The sequence below is a fragment of the Durio zibethinus genome, chromosome 14 (assembly GCF_047325235.1).
Source record: "Durio zibethinus cultivar Kanyao isolate XHJ-2024 chromosome 14, ASM4732523v1, whole genome shotgun sequence".
NCBI lineage: Eukaryota > Viridiplantae > Streptophyta > Magnoliopsida > Malvales > Malvaceae > Durio > Durio zibethinus.
In genome coordinates, this window is record NC_143175.1 from 7,881,357 (window position 1) to 7,903,636 (window position 22,280).

The 22,280-nt window shown below is 33.2% G+C and overlaps 1 protein-coding gene across 6 annotated transcripts; it reads left to right on the forward strand.

The window, feature by feature from the left end:
• The first annotated feature begins 9,943 nt into the window (after positions 1-9,943).
• Positions 9,944-21,963, forward strand: LOC111295651 (transcription factor TGAL1-like). Of its 6 annotated transcripts, none has more exons than XM_089743405.1 (12): positions 9,944-10,287; positions 10,495-10,675; positions 11,684-11,787; positions 12,413-12,483; positions 12,580-12,771; positions 12,982-13,056; positions 13,165-13,224; positions 13,809-13,886; positions 14,004-14,055; positions 15,956-16,227; positions 20,444-20,692; positions 21,332-21,963. In XM_089743405.1, the coding sequence occupies exons 2-12, from the start codon at positions 10,578-10,580 to the stop codon at positions 21,476-21,478; spliced, it is 1,398 nt and encodes a 465-aa protein (XP_089599531.1). In that variant the 5' UTR covers positions 9,944-10,287; positions 10,495-10,577; the 3' UTR covers positions 21,479-21,963. The 6 variants fall into 6 exon arrangements, with proteins under 6 accessions (XP_089599531.1, XP_089599530.1, XP_089599533.1 ...); XM_089743404.1 differs by having other exon boundaries at positions 9,944-10,271; XM_089743407.1 differs by having other exon boundaries at positions 9,944-10,271; positions 11,692-11,787.
• The last annotated feature ends 317 nt before the right edge of the window (positions 21,964-22,280 follow it).

Sequence of the window (22,280 nt, forward strand, 5' to 3'; positions counted from 1 at the left end):
GAGTGCTAATTTTTTCCTACACATAATCGATTCTTAAACTCAATTTTGATTTCACAGACTGTAAATATTCTTTTAATAAACTTTAAATTTCTTTTAAATGTTTTATTAAAAGGATAAAATTTTAGGTGGTTAGAGAAGGAGATTTTTTTGGGTCCAAAATTTGTTGAAACAAAATGTTCATTGGGCTTTAAGCTTTTAGTACAAATAAAACCATTATATCTGATTTCACTTCTAGCCCATCTCCCACAACAAATAATGATATTTTTAAAAATTGACCCTCAAATCATTTTTAATATCAACATTTTCCTGGCTTTAAAATTTGAGAGAGAGGATAACTTTAATAGTTTTAATGGATTCTTAATGCATACTAAAAATAAAATTGCAGTTCAAAGTAATAATAAAATAACTCTAATTTTTAATAAATTTGTTGATTTAAATTATTTATGTGTCATTCATACTTTTCCAAATAATCAAGATTTAAATGTTTGTTGATTTAAAATTTTTTAAGTACATTTTTTTTAAGTTGCAATAATAATTTAAATATTACATCAACTGAATAATCAACTATTATATCATTAATCAAATTATAATCATTGAATAATTAATTAATAAATTATAATATAACTAAATAATCAAACCTACACACAGTGATATTTGAACCTAAAACCCCAAAGATCCTATGCCATTTATAATGCCTATTACCTTTTATCTCATTCAAAGATGGTATCACATAACCTAGGCAACTTAACTTTCATTTTTAAACAAAATATTAAAGTTTTGTTGTACCTTTGTTAACTCGGAGGTAAACTGCCTATTTATGTACTTACGATTGTTACCCATCTTGCTTATGAGTTTTATTCCACTTTTATTTAGATATGGTTTAATCAAAACTTGACAAGTGTGAGATTTTATGACAGCCAATTCAACTGGATTGACCTCTAGCTCTTCTTCATCCTCTTATCTATTTCTCTTTACCGGATTTCATTAGGTAAGAAATACGTGTTAGGAAAATAGGATCCAGTCCCATGTAAGTGGTTTTGGACCAAGTAAAGGCCATGGGCCTTAATCTTTTATTTTACACAGAGCCCTAGCTACTTAATAAAAAAGAGGTGGGATTGTTTTAGGGGTGTGTCAAAAACCAAGCAGAGAAAGAAAAAAAGCCAAGAAAAGTAGAGAGAGAAAAAAGAAAATGGAGAGTTGGTTGAACGGAAGTCGATCCGTGATCCGATTGAGTTAGAACCTTGTCAGGAGGTTTATGATTCAGAGTTTTACATTCTGAACGGTGAAGATCGGGTTTGAAGCTCTCTAGGAACAAATCCAGGGTGTATTTGTTGAGTCACTTATTTGGTAAGATTTCTCCAATTGTTTCTCTAGTTGTTGATTAGCTCTAGTTTTAGCTAGAGAAGAACTTTGTATAACTATTATTTGATAGTAAAGATTTTTCTGGTAGTCCGTGGTTTTTTCCCTCTACACTGGAGGGTTTTTCATGTAAATCTTAGTGTGCTTTATTTTTCTTGCGTATTTGATTATTGATTGTTGTCTATTGCTTCTGTATTGTTGTGATTATTGCTTAAGACGCAACAAGTGGTATCAGAGCAAGGGTTATTTTGAGACATCGATACAAAAGCAACCCAGAATAGAAGTAAATTTTATTTAAGATCATGGAGGGTGATATAGGTTTCATGATAAAATTCACAGTATCGAATTATTCAATTTAGAAGCCTATGATGGAGGATCATCTATACTGCAAAGATTTGTATGAGCCAATATTTGGTGATTTGGCTAAACCAGTAGATATAAAAGATGAAAGCTGAAAGAAGCTAGGTAGAAAGACGCTGGCTACAATCAGAAAATAGGTTGATATCAGCGTGTTCCATCATGTAACGCAAGTGTCAGATGTTCACATTGTTTGAAAAAAATTGGCAGCATTGTATGAGAGAAAAATACGTATGAATAAAGTTATGCTTGTTAAAAAGATTGCAACTTTACAGTACAGGGATGGACGATCTGTTACAGCGCACTTGAGTGATTTTTAAGATATATTTAATCGGATGACTACTATGGAGCTTAAGATGGATAATGAAATGAAGGTGTTATTTCTTTTGGGTTTATTGCCAGACAGTTGGAATACTCTAGTTATGACTGTTCTTAATTCAACTCCTGATTATAAGGTGACATTGGAGATGATAAAAGACAGTATGCTTAATGAAAAAGCAAGGCGAAAAGATGTAGACCCTGGGAATCAAGCTCTAGTCACAGAGAACAGGGGTAGAAACATCGACAGAGGTCAAGACTCAAAAGACAGTGGTAAGTCTAAACATAGATCCAAGTCTAGAGGTAAAGTGAAGTGTTTCCATTATGGTAAGGCGGGTCATATAAAACGAAATTGTAAAATCTTGAAGCAAGAGCGAAAAGATGAGAAAGATAAAAGTTCAGATGATGGTAATGTTACAGCAGTGAATTCAGATAGTGATTCAGTTACTTTGATTTATACACATGATGATTGTAATCATGTTAGTGATCTCGACATTGAGTGGATAGTTGACACATGAGCGGTATATCATTGTGTTTCTAAGAGAGAGTTATTTATAACTTACAAAGAAAGAGACTTTGGTTGTACCAAGATGGGAAATAAGAGTGTGTCACAGATTGTTGGGATTGATGATATTATTGTATAAACTAATACAGGCTGCATGTTGACTTTGAGGGATGTCAGACACATTTCAGATATGAGAATGAACTTGCTTGCTATTAATGTCCTTGATAATGAGAGATATGAAAGTCGACAAAAGAATAGACAATGAAAGCTTCTCAAAGGATCTATGATAGTTGCAAGGGAAAAACTATGCTGCACAATGTATAAGACATGGATGCAATTGAACGGTAACCAGGTAAATACCGTTGAAAATGATGCTTCAGTAAACTTGTGGCACAGGAGGCTAGCACACATGAGTGAAAAAGGGTTACAAGTTTTGGCAAGGCAGTCTCTCATTCCCTTGACCAAAGGTATGTCTCTCGATTCATGTGATTATTGTTTGTTTGGTAAACATCATAGAGTTTCTTTTCGTAAAAGTTCTCAGAGAAAAGAAAATAGATTGGAATTAATTTATTCTGACGTATGTGGTCCCATTGAGGTTGAGTCATTAGGTGGTAGTAAATATTTTATTACTTTTCTTGATAATGCTTCATGTAAGATTTGAGTGTATATGTTGAAATACAAAAGTTAGGTATTGCAGTATTTTCAAAAATTTTATGCCATGGTTGAAAGGATGACAGGGTTACCCTTGAAGTGTATTCGAACTAATAATGGTGGGGAATACACATCTAAAGACTTTAAAGAGTATTGCTCAAAGCATGGGATCAGGTATGAGAGGATAGAACCTGGAACATCGCAGCATAATAGTATAGCTGAAAGAATGAATCGCACCATTGTGGAAAAAGTCAGATGTATGTTGAGGATGGTAAAATTATCAAAGCCATTCTGGGATAAAGCAGTCAACACAGCTTGTTATTTACTTAACAGGTCACCATCAGTTCCTTTGGGCTTTGACATTCCAGAAAGAGTGTGGATAGGAAAAGATACTTCATACTCTCACTTGAAAGTTTTTGGGTGTAAAGCATTCATGTATGTGCTGAAAGAGCAGAGATCAAAGCTTGACAGTAAAGCTACACAGTATGTGTTTGTAGGATATGGTGATGAGGAATTTGGTTACAGGATATGGGATCCAGTAAAGAAAAAAATAGTCAAAAGCAGAAATGTGATCTTTCATGAAAAAAAAATCATAGCAGATCTTAAAAAAAATGAGAAGACTACACGAGTTACTATTGAGTGTGATATTTCAACACCGACAGAGATTCTACAGGAAAGAGCCACAGATGGTGAAAATAAGTAAGAAACAGAACTTAGGGATATGAATGAGCCAGCCACAGTTGGTGATGAGCCAGATGCTATTAGTTTTGAGTAAGGGGAGCAATCCTCTCTACCTGAGAGTGTTGAACAGGAAGAGTTACCTTCGGCTTCAAATGATGTAGAGTCTCAGCCCAAGAAATCTACTAGAGAGCACAGGCCATCTACTAGGTATCCAAGTTTAAATTTTATTTTAGTTACCAGTGAAGGGGAACCAGAAAGCTTTTAAGATGTGCAGGCTACTCCGGATAGAGAGCACTGGTTAAAAACAATGAAAGAAGAAATAGAGTCATTACGAAAGAATGGTACTTATGATCTTGTTAAACTTTTAACAGAGAAGAGGCCATTAAAGAATAATTGGGTGTTCAAGTTGAAAAAAGATGGTGACAAACTAGTGAGGTACAAAGCTCGATTGGTAGTAAAAGGTTTTTCTCAGAAATCAGGCATTGATTTTGATGAGATTTTTGCTTCAGTTGTAAAAATGAGTTCTATTCGAGTGGTACTGGGATTGACAGCTAGTTTGAATCTTAAACTTGAGCAGCTTGATGTTAAAACTGCATTTTTGCATGGTGATTTGCAGGAGGACATTTATATGAATCAACCTGAGGGTTTTGAAGTAAAAAGGAAAGAGCACTTAGTTTGCAAATTGAAAAAAAGCTTGTATGGCTTGAAACAAGCTCCGCGACAGTGGTACAAGAAGTTTGATTCTTTTATGATGAGTTATAGCTATAAAAGAACAGTAGCGGATTTTTGTGTGTATGTTAAAGAATTTTTTAATGGTAACTTCATTATCTTATTATTATATGTTGATGATATGTTGATTGTAGGACAAGATGCTAGTATGATTTACAGGTTGAAAGAACAATTGTCTAAGTCTTTTGATATGAAGAATTTAGGTCCAGCAAAGCAGATTCTTGGTATGGATATTATCCGGGATAGGAGAGCTGGAAAGCTGTGATTGTCACAAGAAAAGTATGTTGAACGAGTGCTTGGTAGATTCAACATGCAATATGCTAAATCAGTTAGCAGTTCACTTGCCAACCATTTTCATCTAAGTAAGAAATCTTGTCCAGTGTCTAAGGAAGAGCAACTAGCTATGTCTAGTATTCTTTATTCTTTTGCAGTCGGTTCTTTAATGTATCTTATGGTTTGTACAAGGTCTGACATTGCTCATACAGTTGGTGTAGTGAGCAGATTTCTTTCTAATCCAGGGAAGGTTCATTGGGAAGCAGTGAAATAAATTTTTAGATATTTGAGGGGTACCTCAAAAATATGCTTGACTTATGGAGTTTCACAACCAGTTCTAGAAGGGTTTACTGATGCTGAAATGGCAGCCGATCTTGATGGTAAGAAATCTATTTCAGGGTATTTATTCACTTTTACAAGAGGAGCTATATCTTGGTAATCTAAGTTGCAGAAGTGTGTTGCTTTGTCAACTACAGAGGCTGAGTATATTACAGCAACCGAAGTATATAAAGAAATGCTTTGGATGAAACGATTTCTTCTTGAATTGGGGTTAAATCAAAAAGAGTACATGATATTTTGTGATAGCCAGAGTGCTTTAGATTTGAGTAAGAATACCATGTATCATGCTAGAACAAAGCACATTGATGTTAGATATCATTGGTTACGTTCAGTGATTGAAGAAAGTCCATACTGATAAGAATGTAGCAGATATGTTGACTAAAATACTTTCTAGGGAAAAGCTTGAGCTTTGTAGTAACTTGACCGAAATGAGTTCCCTGGCCAAGGTAAGTTCTAAATGAAATTGCTATGGTGATGAATCTCCTCCTAATGGGGCTGGAGGGAGAGATTGTTAGGAAAATGGGGTCTAGTCCCATGTAAGTGGTTTTGGATCAAGTAAAGGCCATGGGCCTTGATCTTTTATTTTACATAGAGCCCTAGCTACTTAATAAAAAAGAGGTGGGGTTGTTTTAGGGGTGTGTCGAAAACCAAGCAGAGAAAGAAGAAAAGCCAGGAAAAGTAGAGAGAGAAAAAAAAGGGAGAGTTGGTTGAACGGAAGTCGATCCGTGGTCCGATTGAGTTGGAACCTTGTCAGGAGGTTTATGATTCAGAGTTCTACATTCTGAACGGTGAAGATCGGGTTTGAAGCTCTCTAGGAACAAATCCATGGTGTATTTGTTGAGTCACTTATTTGGTGAGATTTCTCCAATTGTTTCTCTAGTTGTTGATTAGCTTTAGTTTTAGCTAGAGAAGAACTTTGTATAACTATTATTTGATAGTGAAGATTTTTCTGGTGGCCCGTGGTTTTTTCCCTCTACACTAGAGGGTTTTTCACGTAAATCTTGGTGTGCTTTATTTTTCCTGCGTATTTGATTATTGATTGTTGTCTATTGCTTCTGTATTATTGTGATTATTGCTTCAGGCGCAACAATACGAGGGTGTCTAGGAATTGCTATCCTCTGCTCTTCTTCTTCTTTTAACAAGTATTCATTCTTAGAGACAAATGTGGCTAGCTATAAAGGTCAACAAATTCTCTGTGTTTAAACTTTTTCTTAAGTTAAAAGTTAAGACGTCTCATAGCTATACTAACGTACTCTCTTCAAGTAACTGGACGTATATTTTTGCCTTAGCATTTATAAGACATCTCAAGCATTTATAAATTTGTTAGTCTTTTACCCAAGCAGCTATCTAATCTTGGCTAAGTTAGTCATTGTCATTTCAAGTTCAGTCTTATAGAATTGCGCATGGAATTTGGTTTTTACTCGAGTCGATTTTTTAATCGATTTAGGTGGTAAGCCTAGTACCAGTTAAAGATTGTGCTGGTCAACAAATTCCCAGATAACCTAAACTTTATGTAGTCATTCACATCACCACATCTTATTATAATTATGCTATGTGTTCCAAGATGGACAAATTGAATTTTTCATATCAACTTATGGTCAAACTGAGGTTGAACACCTAAAGCCGTAATACCTTGACCTTGACAAGTTATTGGAGGTTGCCCTCAAGGTAGTTAGATTAATTATAGTGAAGAGCTTGCTGTCCTTATCTCTTGGTTAGGCTGTTGATATGTTTGGTTAACCTGTTCCTAAGTTTGATTTTGAGCATGAATGTTCTCTTGAAATCCATTTAAGTTTGGTTGTACTCCACCAACTTGGTTTACCAGGATAGCATATGCCGTACGAAGTTGACAATTTGAGTTTAGATTTGTAGTTGCTCTATAGCCTGATTTAGCAGTAAGGTAAGGCCCTGCTAAGCTTGAACTCCCAATCCCAAAACTTGGTTTACCTAAGCTCCCAACCTTGGGTTCAATATCGCACCAACACCATGGTTTATTCGATGCAATAAGATTCCTGACTCTGAGCTTGATAAAACACTGCACCCTTTGACATAAATTTGGTTGGAATCCCACACATAGTTACAAAAGAACACGTTTGTTTGACTATAGGTTGTCTTGCCTTACCATTAGTTTGACAATAAGCTATTTTGCCTTACCATTTGACAAGTTACCTTACCACAACTTGGAAACCCTTTGACTTGAGGGGATGCTGATAGGTAGTTTGACAAATGAGTCATAATCCGGTTAAGAATGTTCATAATGTCAACCAAAGTATGACTTTCCCTCTCCAACGCAGTTTAAATAGAACTATATATTGATGTTATTGCATATCTAGTTTACATTAAAATCTGCATTTTCTAGTACAGATTGAAAAGTTACCGTCAATGTAGCTTGATTCATTGCTCCAAAATGTTGATATCCTTCGGCTGGTTGAACATCATCGACAAGGTTTTATGAGTTTCCTCCTTATGTGTCACTTTCTGGTTGAAGTTCCTTATCTACAAACTAATTTCTTCCCCGTGGCATATTTTTCCAAATCGTCTCACCAGGCATGCCAATTCGGTTGGTTGAAATTTTAAAGAAATTTATGGCTATCTGACTACTCCAGGTGACTAAAGGGATCTCACCTTTGATACATCTAACAAGAGCAATTATATACATTACAAAGAAGAAATGCTAGGATAGTTTTCTAAGTTACAATTAAGCCTAATTCTGAAAAGGTAAAGATAAATGCATAGTAAAATAAAGATAAAGCACAAAAATGCTGAAAAGTAAGATAATTATTGAAGTTGCATGTTGATTATAGTTTTTAGAACTCGTTTTACATCTTGAAAACCCATATTTATAGCTATAAACCTGAAAAATAAAACAAAATTTCTAGGAAGTTCTTCAAGCCTAACTGTTGTCCGATACTTTCTTACCTTCACGTGCTTGATCATTGGGTGATAATAACCTCTCATGCTTGTTTCCAGCTTTCATATAATTTATATATCTCCATGTCAACCACTGCTAATTCTTTACTTTCAGACCTAATCTCTCTTCCTTAATGTGAGTAACTACTTTAGATTAAGACTGGAATATCTTCACTAATGCTGAATTTTCTCAAGGCACTGGCAATTCTTCCATGTTAAACTCTCCTCAATTCCTTGATTTTTGCTTTGCCTCTTGGTTGTGCTAAATATTCTCTAGCACAAATCTTGATAAATCCAGGCAACTGTCATTATGCTTACTAATCTAAGGATGTTGAGCCCTTAATTAGATTGGACTCTAATTATAACAAAGAGAAAATCTTCACTTATATTCGGACGTATAAATTTAAATGTATTTTTTTAATTGAACAAGGCAATTTAAAAAATACATATATTTATGGAACCTATATAACCTAGATGTAAATTTTTTAAAATGAGTAAGGTAATTTTAAAAGAATTATCTTCAGAACCTGTAAAATCTAAATCTATTTTTTAAAAAGAAAAAAAATTGAAAAAAAAAATCTTTGTGTTACAGGTATATCACCATGAAATGCTTTACTCTCTTCAAAAAATAATTTCAATATCTCAAAAAATATAAACATAAAAAAATTTTCACTATGTTTGTCATTAAAACTAAAAAAAAAAAGTAAATATATATAACTCAACTATAAATAAATAAATCCAAATCCAAAATTAAAAAAATAAATTCAATACTAAATTATACTTCCCCAAAATAACTATATATACCTACACGTTAAATTTAAAATTGCAATACTTAAATACCCCTTCACCTCAAAGTTATTCCAAATATACATATCACCATATTAAGATATGTATTTAACTTTCATTTTAAGGATGTGCACGTTCTCCTAATTGATTAAATAATTATTAATATATCTTAATAAATTCGAACCTTGTTTTGAACCTTAATTTGGACATTTGTGACTAATTTTTTGAACCCAAATTCTATGTATTATTTTTTGTTTCAACAGTAATATAACAATTTTATAAATAATTTCTTATTTCTAATTTTTGTGAATACCATAAATGAAAAATAATAGAGATTACTGCTAATTATAATTGATTGTAAATAAATTATTTCAATTATCTTAACTCCTTTTTTAATTATCATAGCCTTTTTATTATTTTTTTAAAAATTAAAAATATATTTTACAATAATTATCATTATTTTTATTACTACTATCATTTATAATTTATAATATTTTTAATTTAATATTATTTTTCTATAAATATTTTTTTAAAAATGACCAAATGAACAGCTAGAAGCACCATTTTAATAATAGTAATAATAAAAACAGGATAATTATTTCAAAATATTGATTTTTAAATTAAAAATAATAAAACTTAATTTATTTAATTAATTGTGTTATATTTTATTTTCATCCTTTTTTAAATAATTTCATAAACTTAATTCATTTATAAAATTTTTCTTTTATTTCTCTTTTGCAAATATAAATTTTTAAAAATTTTATGCATAAATAAAAATGAGAAAATAAAATTTTTAAAAAACTACGAAGAATAAAAAGTCCAAAATGTACCTTACATGAGCTAAAACCCAAAAAAGGATGGCCGAAATTGTTGGACCTGATTTCTAGCGGACCGCCTCGGGTCAGCCTCTACCCGATTCACCTTCTTATTTTTTGCTTTCCATTTTCTCCATATATAACGACGTCGTTTAGTTACCTACTATAAACGTTTTGCTTTAAAAACCTAACTCATTATCTGTATCTCCTCTTCTCTCTCGATAAGCGGCGCACCTTCCTCTCTCTAAAACCTTAACGTCCTCTGCGTTTGACCTCCTTTCCCTCGGATCAAACGCTGGCCAAACACCCTAAACCGTTCTTATCCCTCTGCCCTACAATTTCACCACTTACTTTCCCCAAAAAGCCATAAAGCATAGAGTTAAACTCACCTTTCAAACCGCCGCCGCGGCCGGAAAACTCAGCCGATTCAAATAACTTAAAGTACCTCAAAATTCACACTTTTTTTTAGCTAAACTATTTACTTCGTCGTATTTCAAGCTGTGTGTAATCCTTGGTGCTTTCAATTTCTGCTTAGAACTAAAGTCGAGGTCAGTTTAATTCAAGGTTTTCTTTCGTTCTTATGATTGAAAGTCAATTATTTTTCTATTTGGTTTGTGTTTAGATTTTTTTTGTTGCAAAATTGTACGGAGTAGTTGGTGAATATAGCTCTTTTTTTTTTTTGTTTTGAGAAGTTTGATTATAATATAGCTTATAGATTTCTTTTCGGGTGAGTTTATATGAGTTATTGTGGTATTTTTTTTGTTGACTCAGTGGAGGATTTTGAAGGGTGCTGGTGGGTTTGTTTGTAAAAGGGAAAAAAAGAGGTGTTGGATAATGATGATTGGTAGTGATTGATGGGCAGTAGAACGGTGAAAATTGGTTTAGAAAATGATAAGAAAGCTGTAGCAGCTATGCCTAGCTACGTTCCTTCAGCATCCACTTCCAATACCAGGTAGTTTTTCACTTTCTCAAAATTTGGCTTTCCTCACAATTGAACGTTTCTTTTGATTTATAGTGTTTATGAGCTTTCTGTTAACTGTTTTGAACTAATTTATTAATGTTTATCTTTTTCTCTATGAGCTTTGTACTGTCTACCTATTCATGTGTTTGATTTTGAGACATTCCATTATTTTATTAATTATTTACTTGTGGTAAGGTAAAATTGGTTGATCATAGGTATTTAATTAAGCAGTTTGAATTGAAAAGTTGATAGGTGGAGGAGAATTCATGGCTTTTTATGTTCCCTGTAAGTGTAGGTTAAAATTAGTATTGTTAAGGGGGTGAGTGAGGAAGTTGGCAATATGTTGTCTTCTATGTTGTCAATTTGTCTTATGCATATCTGGGAAAGGATTGTATTATATTGAATGAAAGGGTTGGAATTATGTGATAAAGAGCTGTTACATTTTTCCTCTGTAGGCGATGGGGTTGTATGGTTATATTTGATAATTGCCTGTCTTTGAATTTCCTTCAAGTTTGCTACCGTAAGCAACCATATTAAGTAGGAAGTATTAGAAATCTGTTTTAGCATTATGCTGGTTGATTTCTGTTCTACTGTGTTTTTTGGATTATCGACTTTCTGTTTGCCGATAATATTCTACTTATGGAAAGTTTCAAAATCAGTGCTATTTCAAAGTATGTGAGAATTTGTCTCTTCCAGTTAAAGTTTGATCAAAACATGCTAACTGATCTTGATAAGAGGTTGGTCAAATATGATCTCAAAACTGGGATGCTGGACATTTTGTACTGATATGATTGTGAGAATGTGTGGTTAGCCTCATCATGACTTTGGTAAATAGAGGCTGTTGAAGACTGTAGATGTTTTTTTCGTGCCCTGTTACCGATCATGAAATATTCTTATGTAGCTTTTTCTTCTTGGCTGGATTATGTATTTGATTTTTTACTTATGGAATCATATTGCTTCAAATTGGAAGACATCGTTTTGATGACTTATGAACTTCAGTGGCACAGAGGCAAACACTATTCGTTCTTCTCAAATTTCAGACTTTGGGACCCTTGAGCAATCTCTTGGATTTCGCATAGAGGATGCTGTTGATCTTACAAGAAGTATGTAGCGATGGTCTTCAACTTTCTAGTGATGGACATATGCTAGCATTTCATTTTTCATGTCATGGAAAATGAAATTGCATTATGCATTATTACTACTTTCCCAATTCCCACTAAACTTATGTGTAGAATATGTTTTGTATCTTATTTTATTTCTTTATATTATAGCATGGGTGCATTGATACTTGGAACTCACCATCTATTATGATTATTTGGGTTGCTGAATGATTTGCTTCTGTTTCTCAACTCTTTATTGCTTGAGACTGTAGGCTGTAATTAGTGTTGGAACATGTTCTCTGCACCTTTTTGCACGCACTATCTGGAATAATTAATTTTCTTTTCTTTTGTGTTTTACTATTTCAACTCAAGGATGTAACTTTCTATAAATATGATTGCCTAAAAGCATAAAATTGAGGGTGAGTGATTCTTAAACCAAACTTATTTCAAGATTTACCCTGTGGCAGTGTTGTCTTGCTATTGTCTTTTACTGAAGTTGCCATCATATTGCATTGTTCATTTTTCTTGTTATAAAATTGAAGTTATTTGCTGATTTAGTGTTTTTTTCCCACTTCTTTTTCACGAGGGATCTTATTTTGATATGTATTTTTAATAATGTTGTCTTTAGATTCTCTATTTAATCAAATAAAGTCTAGTACCCAGGCAATAGCTGATGCCCAGTTTGGTGCTTTAAACAAGGTGGGCGTTTATCTCCTTTAAGAAGTTGGGTTTGTACTTCAAGCTCTGAACAGAAATTTAGTTACTAAGAGTTCTCTCTCTCTCTCTGTCTGTAAGACACTTGCATATACCAATAGCAATCTGTCTACTGCCGTTCTGGGGTCAGAAAGCTTACTGCATCAAAAAGATACCCCGCCAAATCTTGTATCTACATCAGCTGGTCAGGAGAATTGGGGGGATTCAAATATGGCGGATGCCAGCCCCAGGACTGATACATCAACAGATGACACTGATGAGAAGAATCAAAGGGTGATTGCCTTTTACTTGTTTTCATGGATAATATTCTATGTTTTAGTTTTCATTTCACCTAATTGATTCTAAAAGTTACTTTTTCTCTTATTGAGAAATAAGAAAGAAAAAAATTTTGCATGTGTAGACATACACACCCACACATATGTTGTGCTAGAGAATGTGCATGCTGGCTAATAGTGATTGGGAATTCACCAACCTTTTGTGCAGTTTGAAAGAGGTCAAACAAATGCTATTCTTGCTTCTGATTCTAGCGACAGATCAAAAGATAAAACAGACCAGAAGGTCAGATTCTTTTTTTTTTATTTGTTTAAATTGGGTAACAGGAATATTGGAAAAGCAGTTTATCCATATAATATCATATTGATGGACATATCATTTTTCCTCCTCCAGACATTGCGTAGGCTTGCTCAAAATCGTGAGGCTGCAAGAAAAAGCCGGTTAAGGAAAAAGGTATCTCATTGATGACTTGGTTTAATCTTTTCAACTTCATCAATGTTTGTATATGCAATATTTTATTATAAGTTGCAATCATCCATCAAGGTGCAGTTTCTTTGTGTCTTAGTATAAATTAAGTTTAGGGATAACTTATAAAATCCACTTTAAAGTTGTGTAGTAATTGCACCCTTACATCGCACATCTAATGCCAATTGATTGCGCCTCTTAGACTTTATAAAAATTGGAAAGACATTGTTGTGTCCAGATGAAGGTAAATAATTTTCCCAGGCAAAGATTTTGGTGGGAAATATGAGGTAACTTTGTTGCTGACTTTTCATTTTATTTGAAGTTTCCCTGTTTGGCACATATTCTCTAGAAATGGATTTGGAGGTTTGACCCTCCAAATACAAGGAAAAACTTACAGAAAAAATTTTAAATGTACCCGTGTTGGACACGCCATTATCTGACCAAGCAACAGAGGAGGAAAGTGCAAAATTATGTTCACTTTATGTTTTTGTTCCAGTGATTAAAGCTCAGTTTGCTGAATTTATTAATGCATTCTTTTTTCCTTAACCTTTCTTTCTGCTTTCCAAATCTAGGCATATGTGCAGCAGCTAGAGACTAGTCGACTGAAACTGACTCAACTTGAGCAAGAGCTGCAGCGAGCTCGTCAGCAGGTTTGCTTTATGTTAATCCCATCAATATTGTGATGGATCATGCATTTTTCAATTTTTAGGCTGGAAATGCTATCTATTATGCCTCACATATCTTTGTTTTTGCTTCTCTCACCGTAGGGCATATTCATTTCAAGCTCAGGAGATCAGTCTCATTCAATGAGTGGAAATGGTATCTAAGCTTTATCAGCCCTTCCTATTGTTTAGTGTTATGGTTGGAACTTGAAAATTGATTTTGGTGTTATGGTAATAGGGGCTTGAATTCAAGTTTCTTATGTTGTGAGTTTATTGAAACACATTTCATAACAATAGCTATTACATGTGTGGATATTATGTATTAACTATGTCAAGTTTTGTTCCTGAAACATGGAAAAAAAGGTACTGTTTCTACTTGTGTCAGGCATCCAATACCAAGTTAGAGTATTTAATTCAAGGGTGACAGAGTTTCACCACTTTTTAGAATACTGTTAAGTCCCCATGGATGCTATTATTTGGCACATTTAAGCTCTGCTTTGTGCATTTAGGAGTTTCAAATCCTTTTCTAGCTTGGTTGTCTATTTTAGAAATATTTTATTTGCTTTTGGTTTGGTTGTCATGGCACAGAAGGTCTAATATTATTGAATAGATCTTTTTTTGTTATTGGATTTTGATCAAAAATAAAATTTGGTATCTTTTTTGTCTTCATCTTCTTTAACCATCCACCAGGCCATAACCCAGAATCTGGCTGGTTACGGCTTCTGTGTTAACCTTAAACAGTTGCCAACTTATTGTTTGTTCTTCTATTGGATCTTCCCAAAAAATGCCCACTTGATCCTATCAAACCTAACTCAATTTTTTGCTACCAAAAACTGCTGCTGGCATCAGATCTATCCTTAATCTTTCTCTGCTTCTGGCAAATCATCCCCTTGTTTTCTTGTTTTGGCTTCTGGGTTTCGGTTATCCTGATATGAAACATCTCTAATATTACTTTTATTCATGTTTCGCAGTTTGGGTTTTGCTTTGTTAGCTTCAAGCTTTTGCGTTGGTTGATCTTTCCTGTTGGAATGATCGAATATCCGGGAAGAATTTTGCTATAATATAGATTGGTTCAATTGATTCTGTGCTCAAGTTTCTTACATGTGCCTATATTCATAGTTCTATTCTACTTTTCCAATTTCATTAGGGTGAAATTCTTGAACTCTTTTATTCTGGTTATTTGTAGATTTATTTATGATTAATTGCACATGCCAGAGTATGTAGAGTCAATTGATTAGATTAATGAACTTTTGTGAGAACCTTTGAAAATTTGAGTTTCAATGCGGAGAAGTGAAAACCATGAAGCTTTTTCATTGGTAGATTACTTTAGAGTTCTCTAAAGTTTCCTCTTCTTTTTTTTTTTTTCATTTTTTGTTGTGTTGCTGGGGCCTTTCCAATGGCTTGGTTTGATGGTGCTAATGGTGTTTTAATTTTTGGTTTTAGGAGTCTGGTATTTAGGTTTATCTTAAATTTCCGATTTTGAGTTTTTTTCTTGCTTAAGTTTTTTTTTTTTTTTATTTCTTAGCTATAGTTTAAGGAGGATGGTGAATTTTACTCCTAATCTGCCCTCTAATTAATTGTTGACACGTAGAATGCTACATGTTTGACATGTCAGCAACATGTGGCATGCCACATAGGATTAATGAACCTGATAATGTGGTTGACATAACATTTGGCCACATCTCATTTTTTTTATTGGTCAGTGTTCACGTCCTCATTGGGAGTTAATAGTGTTATGGGTGAGTATGACATTAGTTAATAGGTTCATGGTAAATGTATTACATTAGAGATTTTTAAAGTCTAAATACCACATTAGACATTTTACTATAATTCAAGGGCCAAATGTGACATTATCCCTTCTCTTTTTGCTATATGTTTGTGAATTTATGTTATTAGAGTTTTTTCCTTCTCTTCATTTTTCATTTCCTTAAAAACAGTAAATAAAATTAAAAATACATGCTTTTATTCTCTTTATCTTTTGGTGTCTGATTTTGATCTCACCATCCACCATTGTATCTCCTATGCTAAGATATTGTCTTTTATGGACTGGTGTACAGGTGCCCTGGCATTTGATGTTGAATATGCACGGTGGCTAGAGGAGCATAATAGGAAGATAAATGAGTTGAGGGCTGCTGTCAATTCACATGCTGGGGACACTGAACTTCGCACTATTGTTGACAACGTCACAACACATTTTGATGACATTTTCAGGTTGAAAGGCATTGCAGCAAAAGCTGACGTTTTCCATATCTTATCAGGAATGTGGAAAACACCAGCAGAGCGGTGTTTTCTGTGGGTTGGAGGCTTTCGTTCATCTGAGCTTCTTAAGGTGAGCTCCAGTCTTCCTATACAGAAGAACTGTTGTCATGGTGCACGCTAGGTTTCTATATTTGGATGCCTCAGAAGGGTCCCATCAGAATTTACATGTCTTAATTTTGTTGGAGTTAGATCTATACTAATAATAAAACCCATGATTGAGTTTAGTGTCAGGAGATAAGCAAAACCAACTTAGTCATAGGTAATTACAAAAAAAATCAAATAAATCTATATTAAGAATAAAACCCCCAACTGATATTGGTATCACAACCCAAGTAAAAAAAAAAAAATCAAATAATATTATTATAAAAATCAAGGATGCTTATGTCTTTACGCTTAAAAAAATAAGTAAAAAAAGGCTACCATTTATTTTTCTTACATGATATTCTCCTCCAAAATACAACTTATTTTTGAAAGCATTATTTTCTTCCCACCCGCATAGTGTAGAAATTATTAGGTAGGCCCTTCCTACCTCATTAGCCATGGGCCCATCTAGTAATATTACATAACATCAGCATTTTTTCAATGTTATATATATTATTGGCTGTGCTGTGCCCAATTCTAAGTTTTTACTAATTTGCTGGTTCTTGAATCTGAATATTAACTAAGGTTCCATTTGGTACATGCCTATCTTTTTTGCTTTTTGCTCTGTCTGATTTTCCATCCATTTTTTTTTAATTTTTGCATTTTCCATTCTATTCATTTTTTGCCAAAAAAAAAAGAGCAAAAAGTATCAACCAAGCAAAACATAAGGAAAATAATTAGGGCTTTGATTGTTGCTTTTTATATTTTACTAGTCTCGTTTTGCTTCCTCAAAACTTGTTATAAAGCAAAGGTGATCCTTTTTCCTTGCAAAAGAAACAATCAAAGCCCTAAAGCAAAACATGGATGGTAATAGGATCAGTTATAGCTGAAGGGAAATCATAAAAATTAAATCTTTCATATTTGATTAAAAAAATTAACAAATGTTTAAAACAAAAGATCAATTCAAGCACAGTTGTCTCACGAAAGTGAAGTACTCCACTTCACTGTCCATGAAAATGAAATATTTAATTTTAATATTTCAAAATATTATTTTTGTATCCAAAACACATTTTGGCCTTTTGCTTCTGGTAGTAGAAACAAGTGGGAAAGGTATCAACCAACTAAGCATTAGATTTTCTTTTAATATGCTAGTAGTTTCTTTAGGAGCGGTCTTTTGTACTAACACAAAAAAAGTTAGGTTAAACTCTTCTCTTTTCACAATCAAGTTAAGTGGGTAGTTTTTTTTTTTTTTTTGAAAGGCAGTTCGTTGGGTGGTTAAGCTGACAAAACATGTGCTCACCTATAATATTTGCTGGAGGACTTGAGACACATTTGTTGTTCCAATAAAAAAACTGAACTGACTGCCCTTTAATTTTTTATGGGATTCCAGGCAATGGCGGATCTTGATATTTGATTTTGAAGGGGCCAATTAATATTATACTGAATTTTAATTTTTTTCTTCATATGTAAACTCCTATATATATTATCAATATAAATAATATATACAAGAAATATGCTAAAAATAACTTACAAAATTATAAATTTTATCAATTCATAAACAAATTTACAAAGAAATATGATACATCAAATGATCATTTTACTTAAAATTGTGAATGATGAATGATTTAAAAAAAAACACAAATAAACCAATTGCTAAATAATATATATTTTTTATCAAAACAAGAAAAAAAAATACCATTAAAAGAATAAAATTATAAGTTAATAATTTTTTAACCTTTTATATGGAGATTATATGGAGAAAAGTTTCGGTGGATTAAAAAAAATTCGGATTTTAAATATCTTTACAATATCTTTTTATTTATCTTTTGTAAATATACCATTCTAATTTCAAAGTATTATTAATTGGTTTAACCGAGTCAATGTGACATAATGCATTCACATTGGGAACAAAACTTATAGATTATTTAATTACCTTAACAAACTTGATTATTCTTAAAATTTTGGGAGGCCAAGGTCTCTTTTGGCTTGTATAACCATTCACCTCTGCCTCATGTTACTAGGGATATTTAAAATTTTGGACGGGACCAAGGTCCCCTCTGGTTTCAATAAGCATCCGCCCCAGTTTGGGGCATTTTTGCTTGCATCTTTTAACCAAATCATCAAGATATGATACCCATTAACAGTGCAATTTTTCTTTGAATGCATTTCAATTGAGCTTGCTCTTCCCTTTTACCTTTTTGACCTTATTTACACTTTGAAACTTAGTTTTATACGTGTTTGAACATTTTATCCTCATTTAAGATTAAAATAAAATAAAAAAATTTGAAGTTTGTTTTCAGGCTGATTGTATCATGGGTTCAGTCTGATATTTTGCTGCATAGCCATCATTTTTTGGTTTTATTTATAGTTATTAGATCCAGACCTCTTAACCCGGCTCTTCACACTGGTTGGTTCTTCAATTGGACTGTTTGTGCTTTTGTCATGGAAACCCCTATATTGACCCAACAGTTTATGATACTGTTGGATATGGTGACCCATGGAGGGTTTTTTTTACCTGAATGGATGGAATATTGACATGTGTAACTTAATTTAAATCAAAACTAAGCTAACTTTTTAATGCTAATTATGGGTTGTTTTTTCATTTTACTAAAAAAGGGCCTTATAAAGGAATGGTGAAAATTAAAGAGTAAAAACAATTTCATAAGCTTTAGCCTTTTGTAATTTTTCTAATGATATGAAAATCTCTAACTCTCATCTAATAAGTTGTTAAAAATTATTCACAGTACTTTGTTATCTTTTGATCATTTGTAATTTTATTTAAAGCATTCAAAATATTTAAAACTATTTCTGTTAACCTGCAATGGTCTCAAATGATCCACCTATGAACCTTTGACCCATGATCTAAAGCCTTGATTTGGTCATTATTTGGTTTGGATTTGATGTTGCTCTTTACGTTGTTTTATATCATGATGAACTATGCTGGCTTTTCTTATTTATTCGGAAGATATTACATGCATTTCCTATCATATTTGTGTTTGACGCATTAAATTTATATGGATATGATGCTTATATCCGTTTTAAGTAAAAAAAATTGCCTAAAACATGGCATTTTTGTTAGATACTAGGAAGAATGGACACGGCATTCTGCTGCTATTACTGGTGTCCAACATGGACATGATGTCAACACACCGGAATACATATGGGACACTGTAAAAAAAAAACAAAAAATGAACTGGACATGCTCGTGACACAATTGGACATGGGTTAGCAACAAAAAACAGTAAAAAAAAAAAGATGGAGGCTGCCGGTCTTTTGTATATCTAGGATTTTTTAGTTGGTTTTTGAGAAATATAGCTGGATAGGAAGAAAGAAGAGGTTGAAAGGAGTTGTCTGATGATTTTTGGAGAAATTTTTACGCCGGTGAATAGCAGTTGGTAGCAGAATAATTCATGGCCGATGACGGAAAACTGGGTAGGAGCAGCTGCTGGAGGCTATGTTTAGAGAGATGGGAGGATTTTTAGAGATAGAGAAAGAAAGTGAGAGAAAAATGAAAAAAACAAAATGAATTTTCATGCCATGTCTGCGATCTGTGTGCTTTAATATAATTCGGTGCATGTGTTTTGTCTCTTCAGATTCACCTCTCTTTTGTGTTTCTGCTTCTTTGTTCTGACTCTAACCCCCCCCCCCCCCCCCCTTCCCATTTTAACTGATTTGAGATCTAATAGGCTGTTTTCCATTCAATGTTAGCCCAATCCATTTAACACAAAGATTTATTGCGCAGCCTCCTTATAATATAAAAATGTTATCTTCTTAAGCCCACATGTTAGAATCTTATGATTGAGTAAATTAATGTCAAGAAATAGAATAAAATTTTGATTATATACTAATTTAAAGTATTAATATTTATATTTACATTGAATACTTTTATATTAAATATTATATTTTATTGTTATGTCCTGCCATACTTGTGTTCTCATTTTTAAAAATTACTGTGTTGTCTTTTCCGTTTCATGTCTTACTCGTATTACGTTTCAATGTTCGAGCTGCCTAGGTTAGATAGATACACCTCTTTCAAATGACCCTAAGTCCATGTAGGAAAGTCTCAAGGTTCTTGATTTTCAATGATTAATGTTAAAGTTGTGTTCTTTTCCCCCTTTTATTCTAAGGTGCCTTCTGATGCATTCATCTTTTCTTCCCTTGTAAGTTTATTGATCATTCTTTAAATGTAATTAATGTTGATGCAGCTTCTTGCTAATCAATTGGAGCCTCTAACTGAGCAACAGCTTATGGGTATCCAAAACCTGCAGCATACATCCCAGCAGGCTGAAGATGCTTTGTCACAAGGAATGGAAGCATTGCAACAATCTTTGGCTGAGACATTGGCCAATGGTTCACCTGGTCCCTCAGGCTCATCTGGGAATGTGGCAAATTATATGGGTCAAATGGCCATGGCCATGGGAAAGCTAGGAACCCTTGAAGGGTTCCTTGGTCAGGTACTTTGTTTTGTGTGCAATACGGCTTTGTTTCCAATGTGTTTCTCTAAATGTTATGTGATTTGATTGTGGAGGGGAGAGAGTGAAGTATGGTGTTCTTGTGGTTGACCTAATTGATCCTTTGCTTGGTCCTCTTTCTAAACAGTAGAAAAATAGTTTTTCCATGTGGTACTTTGTTTTGTCATAAAATTATAGATTTATTAAGGTGTTTTGGTTATACTACGTGTCATTTTACTACAATAGTCTCAAGAGTAGTTGAAATAAAAAGGAAGTTAACGTGAATAATAGTTGCATTTAATCATTTTGGGTTCTCGGTAGAAGGTGTCTGTTCTCATCATTGAAGATTGTGATGATTCCACATTTTACATCATGTAAAAATTATGTAAATTATATAAAAAGGATATTTCTGGATAACATAAAAGGAATACTAATTGGGGCTTTAAATTAATAGAAATGAGAAGGCAGTACTACCCACGATTCCGGTCGAGAGTATGCTCTATGTCATTTGCATTTTGAGTGCATGAAGGCAATTTTCTTTTGTAAAACCATACCTTGTTTAGTTTATATTCTTGTTAATTGATTTTTCCAGTGTGATCACCAGGCTAATAATCTGTTTTTTTTTTTTTTTTTTACATACAGGCTGATAATCTGCGTCAGCAAACACTGCAACAAATGCATCGTATCTTGACAACTAGGCAATCTGCTCGGGCCCTTCTTGCAATAAATGATTATTTTTCTAGGCTTCGAGCTCTCAGTTCTCTTTGGCTGGCCCGGCCTAGGGAGTGAGAAGTAGATATTTCCCTCTATATGAAGCTTCTCTGAAAATTGACTGTCCTTGGATCAAATTGTAATAGTGTTTTTTCCTGGAGCAATGCTTATTATTGATGTTGGTTAGGCTGCTACTCTTCTTCGACTTCGACTTCTGACATCCTTTCAGATGCACGTGTGTTGCAGCTAGGCCACTTTGTTGTGTCTATAGATTTTCCTTTGGATAGTTGTAACGTCACATATGTTGGCAAAAGTTGTTGTATGCTCAGTACTTTATGTTGTAAAACATTTGCACTCTAATCTGATTACATTGATGCTAGAATTAAAAAGGGAAGATAGGGAATGGAATATGTAACATAGGATAAATATGTCAATTTGTATATCGGGAGTCGGATTAAAAGCAGGATAAAAATAGTTTCTTTTTGGGTGTTCTGATTTCGTTTTGCAGGTATATGTTACACGTTCATTTGTAATGTAATTTATCCTACTATGTATTTCGTCAATTGCATTGGGAGTAAGGCGTCTACGATAGAATTTTTACTCTGCTGCAGTGTTTGGGACACGCTGAAAACAAATCTACTGGATTTATTTTTTGGTTTAAATATTCATTTGGCCTTCTATTTATGTACTACTGTTTTATTTTTTTTATCAAAATGTCTAAAAATTATGTTCTATTTTTTTATATTTTACAATTACATTCTAGGATTTTTTTATTTTTGATATTAAAAATTATGAAATTTTAATTCTATAAAAAATTTTAAATTTTAATACAAATATATTAAAGTTAAAGTGTTTTTTAAAATTTCGTAAAAGTCTGGTC

What these genes read in the sequence shown, in the direction of transcription:
- LOC111295651 (XM_089743405.1), top strand. Translation starts at nt 10,578, where the DNA reads ATGGGCAGTAGAACGGTGAAAATTGGTTTAGAAAATGATAAGAAAGCT. An exon ending in CTGATGAGAAGAATCAAAGG is followed by an intron (nt 12,772 to 12,981) that starts GTGATTGCCTTT and finishes CCTTTTGTGCAG; the next exon opens with TTTGAAAGAGGTCAAACAAA. An exon ending in GTTCATCTGAGCTTCTTAAG is followed by an intron (nt 16,228 to 20,443) that starts GTGAGCTCCAGT and finishes ATGTTGATGCAG; the next exon opens with CTTCTTGCTAATCAATTGGA.